This window comes from Cygnus olor, chromosome 27 (genome assembly GCF_009769625.2).
Source record: "Cygnus olor isolate bCygOlo1 chromosome 27, bCygOlo1.pri.v2, whole genome shotgun sequence".
NCBI classification, from domain to species: Eukaryota; Metazoa; Chordata; class Aves; order Anseriformes; family Anatidae; genus Cygnus; species Cygnus olor.
In genome coordinates, this window is record NC_049195.1 from 4,724,341 (window position 1) to 4,740,030 (window position 15,690).

At 44.7% G+C, this 15,690-nt stretch overlaps 1 protein-coding gene and 1 long non-coding RNA gene across 9 annotated transcripts in view; both read left to right on the plus strand.

The window, feature by feature from the left end:
• KCNU1 (potassium calcium-activated channel subfamily U member 1) overlaps nucleotides 1-986 on the plus strand; it is a 60,358-nt gene extending 59,372 nt beyond the window's left edge. For all 5 annotated transcript variants that reach the window (XM_040538047.1, XM_040538049.1, XM_040538048.1 and 2 more), the window contains one exon: nucleotides 768-986. In XM_040538047.1, coding sequence (XP_040393981.1) covers nucleotides 768-891 — 124 coding nt within the window. In that variant the 3' untranslated portion in view covers nucleotides 892-986. The remainder of the gene's footprint in view (nucleotides 1-767) is intronic.
• A 431-nt stretch (nucleotides 987-1,417) lies between these two features.
• LOC121060344 overlaps nucleotides 1,418-15,690 on the plus strand; it is a 139,305-nt gene continuing 125,032 nt past the window's right edge. For 2 of the 4 annotated variants that reach the window (XR_005814796.1, XR_005814795.1), the window contains exon 1: nucleotides 1,418-1,579. This is a non-coding gene — a long non-coding RNA (uncharacterized LOC121060344). Of the gene's footprint in view, nucleotides 1,580-2,422; nucleotides 2,678-8,736; nucleotides 8,813-15,690 lie in introns of those variants that run through there. The other 2 variants (XR_005814797.1, XR_005814800.1) reach the window with 2 other exon arrangements.

Here is a 15,690-nt window from a genome sequence, read left to right on the forward strand (position 1 = left end):
GACAGGCTGACGGAATGGGGTTGTTCAGCCTGGAGAAGAGAAGGCTCCAGGGAGACCTTATAGTGGCCTTCAGTACCTAAAAGGGGCTGCAGGAAAGTTGGGGAGGGACTCTTTGACAGGGAGTATAGTGATAGGACAAGGAGTAATAGTTTTAAGATACAAAAGGGTAGATTTAGATTAGATATTAGGAAGAAATTCTTTACTCTGGGGATGGTGAGACACTGGAAGAGGTTGCCCAGAGAAGTTGTGGCTGCTCCATCCCTGGAATTGTTTAAGGCCAGGTTGGATGGTACTTTGAGCAATCTCAAAGGTGTGCCTGGCCACGGCAGAGGGTTGGAATTAGATGATCTTTAAGGTCCCTTCCAACCCAAACCATTCTATGATTCTGTGATTCATCTAACCTGTTCTACTCACTGATTCTTTCAGTTTCAAGGTTTTGGTGGTCGCTTGAGCTTCAGATCTCCTAGAGAGACATTTACTTTGATTTAAAGATTTTCAGCAATCAAAAAATTATCACATCTTTCGGCAGCTGTTCCAGAGACTAATTAGCTTCATTTAAAAATATATATATATTTGCCATTCCTAGGTTAAAAGATAGGTAAAGTTAAACACTGCACATTGTCTCATCATTCTAAAGAATTCTGCAGATGCAATCAGTCATTGCAAAAAAAAAAAAAAAAAAACCCTGCAGCTTTCTTCCTGTCCCGGGTGCTTACTACAAAGACCTCACAAAGCAGCCTGAATCTCACATACCAGTGCTTTTTCAGGTTTGTCATTGCTCGGCCTGCCAGTGATTTGAAGATGTTGCCTACAGATCTACTTTTCTGTCTTGTTCCATTCAACATTGCAACAACTGATGGCCAGAGAGGGGAAATGGAGAGTCGGTTATGAAGCAAGAAAACAGGTAGTACAGACGCCTCCATGCCAGAATTATGAGTTTGTGAAATGCCCTGCAAATAAAGAATTGTACAAGTTATTAAGATCCCACAATAAATTTTCCGTGTTCTTATTTCTTAGGTGGACAGTGGGCAATTTGAATGTGGCTAAACAGCTTGAGATTAGTATTGAGAACAGTATTGTTATGCTCTAACAACAATACCTATCAGAGAGTAAAATGCTCTCTCTGCAAGGAAAAGGGCAAAAACTTGAATTTCTGCTGAGCACTGCACAGAACAGACCTAGCTGTATACAAACACAATGACTCCATCGAGTTTAGAGATTCCCTGCTGAACTTTCCAGTTCAAAGACTCCAGCACTCTAAAATGCACTTTTCTTGCATGCAGAACTGAAGACGTTGGATTGATATACATTAAAAGAAACGTACCAAAAAAGCACAAAATCCCCCATTAACTTATGTCATAAATCAGGTCCCGCCCTTATGTTATAAAGTCAGTTGAGGGGAAGCAGGAGAATTTTTTTTTTTCCTCTCTCTCTCTCTCTCTCTCTTTCCCCTAACACTAATTAGGTTTGAAAGACTGCAGCTTGAGTCCAGATACCACATGCCGAGAAGAAAGGAACCCAAACAGCTGACGCAGAGTTCAGACTAAACTAACTGCAAGCTCCCCAGGGACATCACAAGGTAAACCTGATAGTCTCTGTCATTTACAATCATTATCAGGCAGCTGAGTCTCTGTAATTTTACTAGGGAGCCAATTAACAGATCCCTGAAGCTCAAGAATAAGGTCTTGGTCCTTTTTCTATTTTAGACAGGAAAAAGGGGAAAATAAGCCTTTGTTGCAAATCAGTACTCCAGAAGCTTTCCCACCCAAGGGAATGGTCAGATCTGGGCTTGCCTTTTTCCTCTTGAAGAGTAAAATAAAGCACTGAACTTAAAGCCAGTTGGCTTGACACTTAGTACCCAATCTGCAACAAACTGGCTGTATAACCTTGGGTCAGTTATTTAACTCTCTATATACTATTGTTGCCTACTGCATGCAGGGAAAATAATAACATACTTGTTAATTTAGGTAATTAAGAGCTTCAGGGAAAGGACTGTCTCTTGTGATTTGTTTAGCCTAGCATAAATAGGTACTGATTGAGGATGAGACATTTAGGAACTCCACTCAAACAACATGAGTAAGAAGCAAGAAAAAAAGTTTGGACCAAAACTCCAGATGGAAACATATCTGCTCTTGGGGAAGTTTGGGGTTTGGATTCAGGTCTGAGCCTTAATGTGTTGGAATCATCTTCCTGGAACAAAATAATCATCCATTTTCAGTTCAGGGCAGATTGCAAGTAGGAATCAGTGAACCGTGCTTAGAGCAAACAAAATACCATAGGAAGCATGCTTTCCCATTGCCAGCCCTTTGCAGACCTGAACTTGAGCCAAGACAGTCAGCTGATCTCCTGGTAGGAGTTTTTTGGCCTAAAATCGCCCTGTATATACAAACTTAGATAAGGATTTGTGCACTGGATTCTACTTACCCTCTGGCAGATTGAGGCTTCAATAACAGTGTCTCAGTCCGTTCCCTACCATGCGTTGTTTTAAACAGACAAGGTAGAAGGAAGAGCCTGGGCTGGCTTTGCAGTCTCTGATCCAATTGCAAGTTTTAGGAAGAGCTGAGATTTCACTGCGAAGGACACCTCATACTGAGATCCAGCAAGCTTTCTATCTTGTCGTTATCTGAACCCTTCTTTATTTGCAGCTGTAATTCAATCTAAGCAGGGCACAGAGGAGGTAACATCATTTTTTTCTTTCTTATTGTTCTGTTGCTTTTAAGTATCTACACGTGCATGCCTGGACCTCTGTGTACTGATTTTAAGCAGGTCTTGTGCTATGGGAAGGCACTTCTATTAAGAAAGTTGCAAGGAAAAACAAAACTGGTTTACTCAGAACTTTCCTGAGTGGATGAGAAACTCAGACTGTCTTGCCAGCAAATTCTTCTATGTGAAATCATCTGCTTTTCCTAGAAAATAGAGGTAAATGAGCATACTCCTTCATGACTGAAATTCAGGACCTATCGGGTTCAGCTCTAAGGCACCAAACATGGGAAATGCCAGTGTTACTCCAGAGCTATGTTGCATGGAGTAAAGGTGTAACAAGTGGTGTGAGTATCTTTTTTCCCTGATGGGGGGAAAAAAAAAAAAAAAAGAATCTGAGGAATCTGCAGCAAGTATCTCTCTTTAAATGTTCCTTGTCTCCAAGGTGTCTTAGGTGCAGGACTGCCAGTGATGACACATGCCATGCTTTTCCCCCGTACATTCACACTATCTCTGTGTGTGTATGGGGGGCAATATGCCCATTTCTAGTCATAGAGCTTTTCCAGTACCTCATATTTTCAGTTGCTTTACCTGCAACTGCTAGAGCGCGTCACTTACTGGAGTAAGGTGGAGCAGGGAGAGATGACAAGGTGATGAAGGGACCTCTTTCACTTTGCTTATTCCACCTTTTTGTTTAGTTGCTATCTCTGAGCAAGCAGTTCTGCTTCTCATGCAAGCAGGGGGAGAGAAATCCTAAGGAAGGTAAAAGCATTAATGGGTCAAGGCCTCCTTTGCATAATTCTATTATCACCAGGAAGATTCTGCAATAATCATGTTAGGCATGTGCTCTGGAGCATCAAAGTGACTTGTCTTACCTTACTTTTTGATGTTAGACAGGTTTAAATGCTTTGTACAGATGAGGCACCTCAGACAGCTGATCAAGAAAGCCTGTGCTGTTCAAGCACAGCAAAGGTCTGTTTTGTTGCTGCTTCCTTTTTTTTTTTTTTTAATGTCAACAATGTCACATTCTTCCAGCAAAGAATAATCTCTGTTGTCACAAACTGTGAAAAGCAAAGGTGTAGGAGAGAATCTGTGTCTGGGTGCATGCAAACACGCTTTCTGAAGCTACCACCTTGATTCTTCAGCAACAAGATCTTGTGTATTGGTTGGGTCATATATTTATATACCTCTTGTATAAATAAGTTCAGCTTCTGCAGTGAAAACTGCTGTGGTACACAAAGCTGATACAGGATCTGTGCACTGTAGTTTGCTAATCTGTACCCCTTCTGAGCTGTGAAGGTCACCTCAGTGTGTGGATAGGAGTTAGTAAGTTTTATTTTTCAGCAGTGCTAACAGAGTGTCCGATTGAGTTCTGAAAATTTTGTGCTGGATACAATTAGAAGTGGTCCCTGACCTACTGAGCCTAGGTGGTATATACAAGAAGGAGTTACCAGGGGAGTGAGGAGTTGTAGCTTGTTCAAAAGCGTATATCAGATCTGTGACAAAACCAAAACCAGAACCCAGGTTTCCTGATTTCTAGGCTAGCATCTTTCCCACTGGGCCATTTTGCATCTCGGCTTTCAGACCTCAGCTCCTGATCCATGTGCCTATCAGGATCATTCCCTTGCCAGTCTGGCTAGGGATTTAATGGTGTCTTCCAGAGGCGGCAGGAAGGCTGCTGAGGTAGTCTTCATGGGGCACTGCCTGACTAACTGTTTTTCCATGTGTTGTGAGATGGTCAGCCTCTTTAAAGAAGCAGGGAAGCACCACCAGACGGGAAGGTTCCTTCCCTGGGGTTAGCCGGCAGGGCAGCCGACTCAGTTACGTGCCTTGTCTGGCTCATCTCCTGGGCCACTGTCGGTTCAGGCAGGCACACGATGAGTGCAGCCAGAAACCTCTCCAAAGAGGCACGCAAGGATACGTAGGCTCTGCAGAGACCTGGACATGCTAAGGCATTTATCCTAACACATGCATCCACCCAGATCTGAGCACTGATAAGGGCACGCACACACAAACCTCTGCAAAGAGCACTTGCCCCTAAGGAGATGAATATACACATCGAGGCCAGGATTGTTGTGCTCCCCCTCCTCCTCCCTGTAGCCAAATCCAATCCAGCAGAATGAGAAGTGAGGGATGTCACCGCGGTGAGCTGTGCTGGGTTTGCAGTACAGCATGTTGCAGGTGGTGACTGACATATAGTCAATGAGATCTGAGGAGAATCCAGACTCTATAAATGTTAGATGAGGCGGGCTGGGCATTGACAAAAACAAGAGGTGGCTGCAAACACCGAGTGTCATTATTCTCTGAGCAGGGATGGCGAGGGGCCTAGGATCTTCCCATGGAGATTAACTGCTCCGCAGCAGGATGAAGTGCTGTCTCCTGATACACGGGGATATCTGGTTGTCCTGAGAACACTTGGCAGGAAGGGTACGACAGCAGGAGCTCAGCCTTTGAGAGCATGCACACAGTTTCCTGTAAAGCAGGTATCTTGTCTGAGATAGGATTTTACTCTGCTGAGATAAACATAAAATACCTGATGGTTTAAATTAATGCTGGAAGAGAAAGCAATCTCTCTTACTCAGTAATTGGCAGTGGGCTCTCTAGCCTCCTTCTGCTGAAGGAAGGGCTCTTTCCTACTTTCCTATCCATCTGCTTCAGCTTACTGTCTTGACCTGCCACCGATGTACCATAAAACCCCGGTCTCATCCCCCACCATCCTCTAGTGACCAGTTACGAAGGGACTAGAGCAGGTTAACTGCTGATTGCTTCCCTGCTTGCAGCAGGAGGCCATGCAGAGTGAATTAGGTGAGCAAACTGTATTGAGCAATCTGGAAGTGCATCATTAATGCTTTTTTTTTTTAATTGAATAAGCCCATACCTTGTTTAAAAAAAAAAAAAGTACTGCTATGGCTTTGTCTTGTGATTCTGTAAGATATTTATCTGAGTAGTTGACATTTCTTTTTCTGTTTCTCTCATCATCTGCTGAACACTCTCCCAGTACTGGAGAACCAGTTCTTACACTCTTCCACGAGCAGCAAGGCCTCACACTTGCTGGAGATCAGCATTTTGTCTCCACCAGCATGGCTTGTATTCTGTCCTTGCTTATCCAGGCAACTACAGAAAAGAGGCAGAAGTCCTAAATGCCAGACTAATGCATCAATCATAATTCCTGAGCTGCCAGCAGTCATGTAACTGCTTAAAGACCTCAGCAGCCCTCTGGCACTTAAAGAAAAAAATCATCTAATTAATCACAGGTGAAACAGCTTGGACCTGCTCCAAAAGCCCCTGAATTTACTGCCAAGCTTTGATGCTAATTTTCCTTCTAAGTAACCCCCTAAAGAAATTTACGATTAGGTAATTAAAGTGATGAATAAAGAGATACTTAGAAGGAGGAGGGAAATGAAAAAGAAAAAGGAAAAAAAAACCCTTGAGTCAAATGCCTTAAATCTCCTCCCCTCCTCAAAGAGAAATGTTAGTCATTTTTGCACATGCATTGTCTCTGAAAATTGGGTTGGATTCCCACAGGAGACTTGAGAAATATTCCTTAAATTAATGTTTGCATAACCAAATAAAACAGAAAAGAAGGAACTCCAAAACAGATTGTAATGTCAAGATGGTTGGGGAAGAACTTATAGCTTCTCCCTGAGAACCTCATACTGTGCAACTTCTGTCAGAAACTGCCTCATGCCTTTCCCACCTATGTACCTGAGGTGAATATTCTTAAAGGCAATTAGATATGTAGGTGTGCAAATTAATTTTAAAATGTACTGATATCTAATGCATAACTTGAGAGCATCCGAACAACTTTTAAAGTCTGGCTATAAATTCTTAATAGGACACTGACACACAAGGTATAAGAATTAATGCTTTTCAATGTCCTCTCACATTCTTTCATTTTTTTTCGGAGGAGGAGGAACTAAGTAGCCCTTGATTTGAATTTTTCCTTCAGGCAAATGTACCACACCAAACTCAATGTAAGGGGCATGAGTTTAAACACATGTTGCAAAATTTTGATGGTACCCAGATGCTTACACTGAAGATACAGATATGGCCCTGAAACAGAAAAAAAAAATAGGATCTAGTTTCAGTTCCAGACTGCATTATTATTAAAAAATATAATATATATGTATATATATAAAACAAACAAAAAAAAGAAGCTTGTCACTATTCAGGGATTTGCTGCCGGCTTTTTGGCACAGCTTTGGCTAATTCTTTCCTCATGGCTAAAAGCAAGTCTTAGAATCCAGCAAAATTCCTTTCTGGCCCATAAAGTGAAATACATTGATTTCATTTTTTTTTTTAATTTTATTTTTTTTTTTTTGGCAAGGTTTGCTTGTGGTGGTGGGAATATTTTCCCTTCAGGTCTACATCTTACTTTTCCTTCTACGTTTTGGTCCCAGGCCTCAAAGCGGCAGAAAGCTGCTGTGCCCTCACCTTTGGTCTTTTCTGGGAGTGCACCCAAGACTCCGCTTCGCACTACATGATACACCTGACCTTTCTCTGTTAATAAATTCCTGCTGACCCCGTCACATCACCCCCTTCTTTTCTGCCTGGCACTGAGGGAAGAGTTGCTGAATGATATTAGAGGAGACCAGAGAGGATAAAAAATGAGAAAATGGCAGATTAGATCTGAGGTGACAGAGATGAGAAATAAAAGCCATTAGAGCCCATTTGCAATGTGCCCTCACTGAGTCAAGTTTCAAGGTGTTTTTCCAGATTATTAATAGCCTGACAGCAGTTTTTGTACAGGAATCTGATACATGAAATAACACTCATGTATACACACTGCATTGTAGAGGGGAAAGTAGAGTCCTCTCATTTTTTTTACTTGAACAGATTTGAAATACAGCAACCCAGCCAGCTGGGTTACAGACAAAATAAACATTCTCCATTATAATCGTGGCATCTTCAGACACATGTCTCTATAATAATGCTGTGTTATTATGAGGAGCTCTCAGAAACCTCTGCAACCAGCCTTTGCTGTCTGTATGGTCTGGGCTGCGTTCAGAGTGGCTCTACAGAAGCCGTAGCGTTCTTTAGTGTGGAGTGCATTGCTCTAAGTCGTTTCAGTCCTTGGTTAACATCACCAAACCTGGATCCTGTGGGCCATTTTGGTCACTTATAATCTCCCAGGTATCTAATTTATTCAATGTGGCAGGCTTCTCTTAAAACTCTTAGTCAAGCACCATCCTAAAGAGATCTTTCCTGTCTTATCCCCTGCTCATCTGAATTACCTCAGTCCTCTCATTGTGATATCCATGTGAAATGAAAGCTAGAGAAGGAGGGGAACAAGGATATTTGGGTGTGTGGGAAAGAAAGGTTGAAAAATTCCCAAAGTTATACTTCATAGTTGCGTGCTTGTAAAAAAGAAGTACCAGGTGGGTAGTGCTTTGAACTTCACAAGGCTTTGTGGGATGGAGTCGTCAAATATGAATAATTGTAGCTTTCTTCATAAACAATGGATGCCACAGAAAATTTGACTGATACAGTCCATAATGCCTACAGGCCAAACAGGCTTTCAGCTGAAAGAGAGAAGTTCTTCAAACATCATTAGATGATGATGTCTGCTTGTCTGTGTTTGTTGCTTTCTATTAAACTTTCATTTTTTACTTCCTCATCTCATGTTGCAAACTTAGTCTGCTAGTGAGAATTGCTGGGCAGAAATAACCAAATCTTGATCTATGTTAATAACACACTGTAGTGATAGCCAAGCTAATTTCCAGTGAAACCAGTCAAAGAAATGTAGCGGCTAACTTTACCCACTTGTGCTGCTCCTTTCCAAACAGTCTGCAGTGTATCATGCAGCATTGTCTGGGAGGATGCGCTAGCATGCAAACAAGCGACCCTCTCTACAGATGCAGCATTTTCTAATGATGGTTGCACAACCTTCACCAAAACAAGAGGAGCTGCTGTCAGAGGTGCTCGAAACCAAAGAGACTCTGCTTTTTAGGGCAAAAGGAAGGTGCTCTTGATAGATACAGAGGAATCCTGAGATCTCAAATTGGAGTAGCAAGCTGGAGACCTAAGTTTGTGAAGAAGAAAATTCTACACGTGGTAGTACTTACATTGCTGGACTGTCTGCAAGGAGGTGACACAGCAGCCACCTGTACAGGTCAGTCTGGAGAATAATAGAATTAGATTTCCTTACTGGGATACTGAGATGAAATTGAAACAAAGGTAGCTAAATCTCTTTCCTGCTAGCCCCTTCCTTTGTTTTCTTGGTCTCACAATTTATAATTTAACCATAATTGCAGTTTGTGTGCTGGCAGCCTCAGCCGGTTCTGGGTGCTTCTATGAGCTTCTGCCTAGCAGAAGACAGAAATAAAACACTTGTTTGCTTTCTAATGAAGCAATACCCCTGCCAGCGGGTCTTTTCCAGGAGACAGATTAGACAGCCTGAAAATCCACTCTTATATTAGGGTCAATTACCTCCAGAGGATCCACATCACCTAACATGCAGTTGAGCATGTGCAATTCCTTCTTAGTTTGTTAAACCATGTGGGTATACAAGTATTTCTAAAGACAAATTGTGTATCATTGTTCAAGAAAGCAGTGCCATAACAGAGAGGCAAGGCTGAGGATAGCAGTCTCCCACTAGTTCTTGCTTTCACACCCTTACGAGTGCTGTGTAATTCCTAGGAAGTGTTGAGAAGCATTTGTAATTCCTTGCTCAGCACTTCTTGACTTCGTAGACTTGACACGTAGGCTGCGAGCTACTTTGGGAGCCAACGAGTGCTATAGTATCTTACTTTCTTCATCCAAATACTGGTGTGAAGTAATTCAGATTCCCTACAATTGCATCTTCGGTTTCCAGTAGCACTAACTCAGTACTTCATCTTTTCCAGTGAGGTGAGTTAGGGATTAAGCACTTTGCTCTGTAACTTTCTGTTCAAGTAAGTCATGAAGACCTGGGATTCTGTCTCTGCAGGGAATTGATGCCATGTTGAATCAGTCTGAGGAGTTTTCTGCCAGGGGCTTAACGAACATTCTTCTTGCATCTGCATTTTGTAAAGTGTGTTATGCCACTGGCCCTCCTCTTCTTATCCCTTATGCTGCTGTTTATGAATTCAACTTGTCTGGGTTCTCACAGGACACCCAGTATTACTGCATCTGGAAAGCTCATCCTGCTGACCACAAACTGCCACCTACAACATAAAGAATTTCTCTCTGATGATTTAATCAAAGATGTTCCTTGCCTTTTACTATAACTAGTTGCTTTTATTTTCACAAGAAAATATAATTTTCTCTCCATGAAAGAATACTTTCCCAACTTTTTCAAATGTTTCTTTTTCATGCAGTTTTTCAGTTATGTTTTTTTCACTGACAATGTTATCCGAATTGTGATTTATTAGTCAGCATAAGACCGATGTGGTAAATGATATTTTAACCTTGCAAGGCAACAAAATGTAAAATCGTGAATATTTTCACTATATTAAAAAAAAGAGTAAGGCAACTCCAGCATGTAGATCTGCAGCTTGTGAAGTACCTTGCTATCCTTCAGGATGAAAGGTGCCCATGTAACAATAAGGCATTATTATACTTCCTTTATTGCTTTGTACATGTATAATTTACTGACTGCTAAAGAAACCCCTGGTGAAATGCCTCTTTGAAGTCATCTGCCTCACCTATGTAGTGGTTGCTGCTTGCTTCTTTCCTACCCAACTGGTTGTGATGCTGCCTATGGCAATTTCAGTGGCTAGATTCCTTCCTCCAGTAAAATCTTAACTAGTTGAACTGAATCTTGAAACAGTTCCCTCAATAAATATCAAAAGGGAAATCCAGCTTAATATAAACAGAGAATAGCAAAATGGTGCTACATATACGGTTGAATTTCCCTTCAGGTAAGCCACTAATGGCACATATAACTCTCATAATTAAAAGCCACATCTGATAGAACAAAGTTGTCTGTGCAAGCAAAGAAAGGGGAGGATGAAAGCGCCACCAGTGCAGAACAGCAGTCCAGCTATAGGTCTGTACATGTCTCTTTCCCCTGTTCTGAGAATCAGCCAGAGCCTGAAACCTCTTTTGACAAGTAGCTCCTCTGATGACAGATGCTCCCTGCAGCCTCCACAGGCTGCAAACAGATGCATTGTTCTTGCTGTCAGCTCCCCATTGAAAGGTGATTCCAGTAAGCAACAATTGGCATGATTTGTTAGCATTAGTCAGCAAGTGCATGGATCAGATTTGCTCCCAAGGAAAAGGAAAAGCAGGTCTGAGGCTGAAAAATCATAGCTCATAATCAAGAGCTTGTCAGGGTGTACGTCTTGCTCTTTGGGATGTGAATAAGGGACGTGTTGCTAGTCTTGACTTCAACTCCTTCACACTTCAGAATAGCACCTATTTTTGTCAGAGTGCTCTGGATAAATTGATCACATCCCTCTTCAGGCTCCTCACCTAGGCAGCCTGCAGCCTTCATCTCTGTGGCAATACGTGGTGACACTGGCAAAACTGTGAACGGAAAAAAAAAAATTTGACCCTTGAGCCAGAGCGGGACTACTGATCAGAACTGGGTGAAGAGGGAGAGGCTCTGGAGTAGAATATTCATCATTTAGAAAAGAGGCAGAAAAGCAAATGTCACAACAACGTTGTTTCTGGTACAGAGGGATTTTATGGTACTGAGTGGCCAGGCAAGAAAACAACAGGGGAAATTCAGTGCTAGTGAAGTTGCATGGTAAAAAAAAAAAATCCCCAAAATATTTCCACAGAAATGTCTCTGAATTAGTTAACGTCTTGAAGGGAAGAGATGTCACCAGCTCTTTGAGAAACTTTTAGGGAAGAACTAGAGACCATTTTGCTCTTTATACCTGTAGTGTACCTTTGTCTTGAATACTGCATGCATTTCTGGTCACTCCCGTAAAACTGTCTCCCTGCTCCATTAGACATACCATAAAGTAGCTCTGATTTTTGTTTTATTATCAGTTCAGCTACAGCTGGAACAAGAATATGGACAGCCTGCCTACTGCTTCTTCAACAGCAGTTGGCAGTAGGGAACAAATGCCTGCTGTCATTTTCCACCCAAGTTATGCTACCAACTTGAGTACAACCAGCTGAGGTCAGTCTGTTACAGCAATGGTTGGCTCGTAGGCTTGATTCAAACTTTGGCTTGGAAGAATTTAGATAACCAGGCAATTTATGACCCTTCCTCTCCCAAGCTCTCCTCAGGCAGCTACAGACCCTAAAGAAATGATAGGTTCTCCCTGCCCTGGGCCCCACGTAGGCAGAAACCTCACCAACATGGTGCTAATTCTGGATTCGAGCTTGTCAGTACTTTGCTTTTTACGGAACATCGGAATTGCTCATACTGCAAAAGTGTAGAGCAGAGACGAGCTACAGAGATGAAGCAAATGATTAACACCACGCACGCAGCCTGGAGCTGCAATTGCAACTGATTCCTATTTTATTTTTTTTAAGTACATTTTGGCACTTTTTCCCCAGCCCTTCCCTTTCCCTCTCCCTCAACACAGCTAGAAGTAGTCCATTAGTGTGAAAGATGTGTGTCACTGCATGCTGATCTAGGACAGAGCTCAGGCTGCTTTTCAGAGCAAGTGCCTAGAAGCGTTATTATATACCAGCCAAGATTCTTGGTGGTGATTTAAAACGGATTTTGATTTTAAAGGTGCATCTTAAAAGCACCTGGTTTTCTAAAAATGTAAGAGCTACTCAGTTCTCACTATCTGCAGATCAGAAGCTCTCGAATTAGGTACCTAAAAATAGAAGCATCCTATAGTATTAGTCACTTCTGGAAATATTGTTAACACAGCCTGATTTCCTTCTAGTCTGCAATTTGTGCTCACCACTGACTGCGTGAAGTGCCCAAGTATAATTGAGTGCTGATGGGAAAACCAGGCCTCCAGGATCCGAGCAGGTTGTGTTCTCGTTACTCTTTCCACGTGCACTTCAGTCGCAGCCTGCACCACGTTGCCAGCTGGAGATGTGGCGATGGTGCTGCCCCAGCCCTGCTCCGCCACAGCTTTGACCAGAACTGCTCGTCCCTTGCTGTTCTCAGTCTGCACATTGCTGCGGACACAGATCCACCCTCTGCGAGTGGCTGCGTTCCTGCCATCCTCCACCTGTCTCTGCCCCTGGGCGGTCCCCTTTAAGTTCTCATATCCCCGACTGGTTCTGCATTGCCATCTCTGGTCTTGACCAGTTCCCTTAACCCATCCCTACTCTGAAGTTTATGGTTGTCTGAGCAGATGTCGGTGCTATTAGGCACGTGACAAGGCTGGAAATACTATTTGTTTTCATGAGAATCAGTCCCTGAACTCGTCTCTCTAAAGCTTGCAATGCCTACTGGTTGTTATGGCGGAGAGGAAATTTATTTGTCTGGGATAAAAGCCTTAGAAATACTGACCTGAGCAAAGTTACAGCTGCTCAGGATCGTCCAGCATTTGCCCCTTCTCCCTTCTATTAAGTAGCTATTCAACAGGTTAAGCCTGAGCAACTGTGTGCGACCCCATGGCTAGAGTAACATCTGTGACTGTACTCTGTCATTTGCAAAATGGAACAGCTCTAATCTCTTGAGCACACTGCTCTGCAGTGACATTTCCAGGACATCCGCACTCCAAAAGGCATGCAGTAGCCTTGGATTAGAGTTTAAAATAGAAGCATGTTTGCCTTTGTGTACAGCATGGGATCGCTAAGGAGAAATAGCGACGGGAGCGTGCGGTTGGGTTGCGTGACCTGCAGTGGTCTGGTGCAGAGGTCTCCATGGGATGGGATGTGGGCTGCTTGGCACACCGCAGCGAGACTCTCAGCAACTTGTTCGGCTTAGTCAGGGAGAGCCCTCACCTGTTCCTCCTAAGAAACTCTCTTCACCTCAGTAGCGACAGTGCTAATTAACGTAGGTCTAAATTAGAGCAGAACCAAGACTAATGCTTTAAAAAACCTGGTGAACCGAGGTACTTCCAACATGGCATAAAGTCAGGAGAGCCCGGCACAGTTCTTGGGGAGCAGAGAGGTGGGTGACGTGGGACAGGCGCTGCCGGTCCCCCTGCTCCCAGGAGGGGAGGAGGCAGTGGGACGGGTGCGGGATGCCAGCCCGCTGTGGATGCAGTGCGTGGCTTAATGCCGGCCGTGCTCAGCCAGCGAGCTGCTCCTGGAGCTGCTGCGGCAGCTCCACACCTCCTGGGTGTGCGCAGGCTCGGCTGGCAGCAGCACAGCCCCTTCCTACCCTTCTCTGGAACGCAAAGTCAAAATGGTCTCGGTGATTCTTGATCCCTTGTGTTTCTAAAGGTGCTTTTCGTAATCGTGAGCCTGCTGGCTCTGGTTTCCTAACAAACAACAGCTGAAATTCTTTTGTTTGTTTGTTTTAGGTGTGGTATTTTTTAAACACTCACAGCAAGCTGTTGTTGTTCGTCTGTGTGTTGGTAAATAGTAGCTGCTGACTTTCACCTTGGGAGAGGCAGAGTTTGAGCAAACAGCGAAGTGCCTGGGCAGAGCGGGCGGAGAGGGAGGGAGCACGATGAACCTTGTCTGCCCGCTTTCCTAAAGCCTGCTGATTTTCACCCAAAGTTCATGCCTCTGGAAACCTACATGCGGGATTTTGAGGCAGGGGCTCCGGAGGGCTCTGCCTGGCACAGAGGGGGGGACCTGCGAGGGGTGGGCACGTGGCAGGCTTCTTCCACGCTCCCCGTGCCTTTCCTCCTCGCCCCCTCCGTCCCTCCCGCAGCCCAGGGCAACTCGCTGGACCTTGGTGGTGCCCAGCACGGCCTAACCCAGCCCTGCGCCTTCTCTCTTGCTCTGCGGCGGCAGTTTTCAGCTGGTTTGTAGAGAGCATCCGACTGATTTATTGCTCCCAACGTCTCTTAGTTTGTAATAAAGTTTTCAGCAGCTCTGTCGAGCCTGCTCCCCGCCCCCGCGCACGCACACATCCCCGCGCTTGCTTTGTTCTTCTCACACATAATGTCAACTCATAAACCTTTCATCAAGTCAACCAGGTGGAAAAAACCCATTACTGAAAGAAGTGTTCATTCAGGTTCGGTGGGGAAATGGAGGGGAAGGCGGAGGAGAAAGTTCCCCAATGGAAAAAAAAAAAAAAAAAAGGAAAAAAAAAAAAAAGGGAAAAAAGCTGTGTGTGCTCTTAGCTGAAAAGCCGGCTTTGCTGCGTGCCCCAGGTGCCAGGCCCCGGAGGAGCCTGGCAGATCTGTCATCCCGGTGACAGGAGATGGGAAGCGCTGTGCACGCATTCAAAGAGGCAGCGATTTGGGCCTAATACCCGCTGATGAAAGGGAGCTTCAACACCGCCGGCCGCTGCCAGCTCCGACAAAACCGCCCGGGCTTTTGTGCAGCGGAGAGGACCCCCCCCGCTCACACACACACACAAACACTGGTGGTGGAGGCTTCCCTCTGCTCCCCCCTGCCCCAAATTGGTGTTGGCTGGGGTTCGTGTGCTGAAAGACGCTGCTGGCCACACAACGGAGGGGCTGACAGGGGTGTGTCGGCCGCAGAGGGGCTGTGCGATCGACGGAGGTGCGGAAAAATGGGAGTGGGGAGGCGGGCGCGAAGTGCAGAGGTGGGGAGCAGCCTGGGACCTCCCCGCGGGGTGCCAGTGGGGGCCCTGGGGACACCGTGCTCAGCAGGGAGCTGCTCCCTGCTCCCAGGGACACCCCAGCACCTCGCTGGATGTGGCCCCGTAGCGGGAGCTGGGCGCATCCCCAGTCACCTGGGCAGAGGCGCCGCAGCAGGGCGCGGGAGATGCGGGCACGCAGGAGGTCGTGCTCCTGCCTCCCGCTCTTTGTCTCCACTACCGAGGGTGTAAACTCTTTGTGGAAAGCGCTGTTACTTGCGTGGCTCATCGTTCCCCATGGCCAGTCAAATGTTATTAATTTTGAATGGAATTTCAACGAGAAGGGCTGGAGGTGGAGTTTGCCGGAAAATGAAATCTCCCTTACTCCAGCTTCTTTCTGTTTCGGGAGCACACTTTTGGGGTTGATGGGTTTCTTTTTACATGGGGACTTTGAGAAAGTTCTGCACAAAATATTATTTATC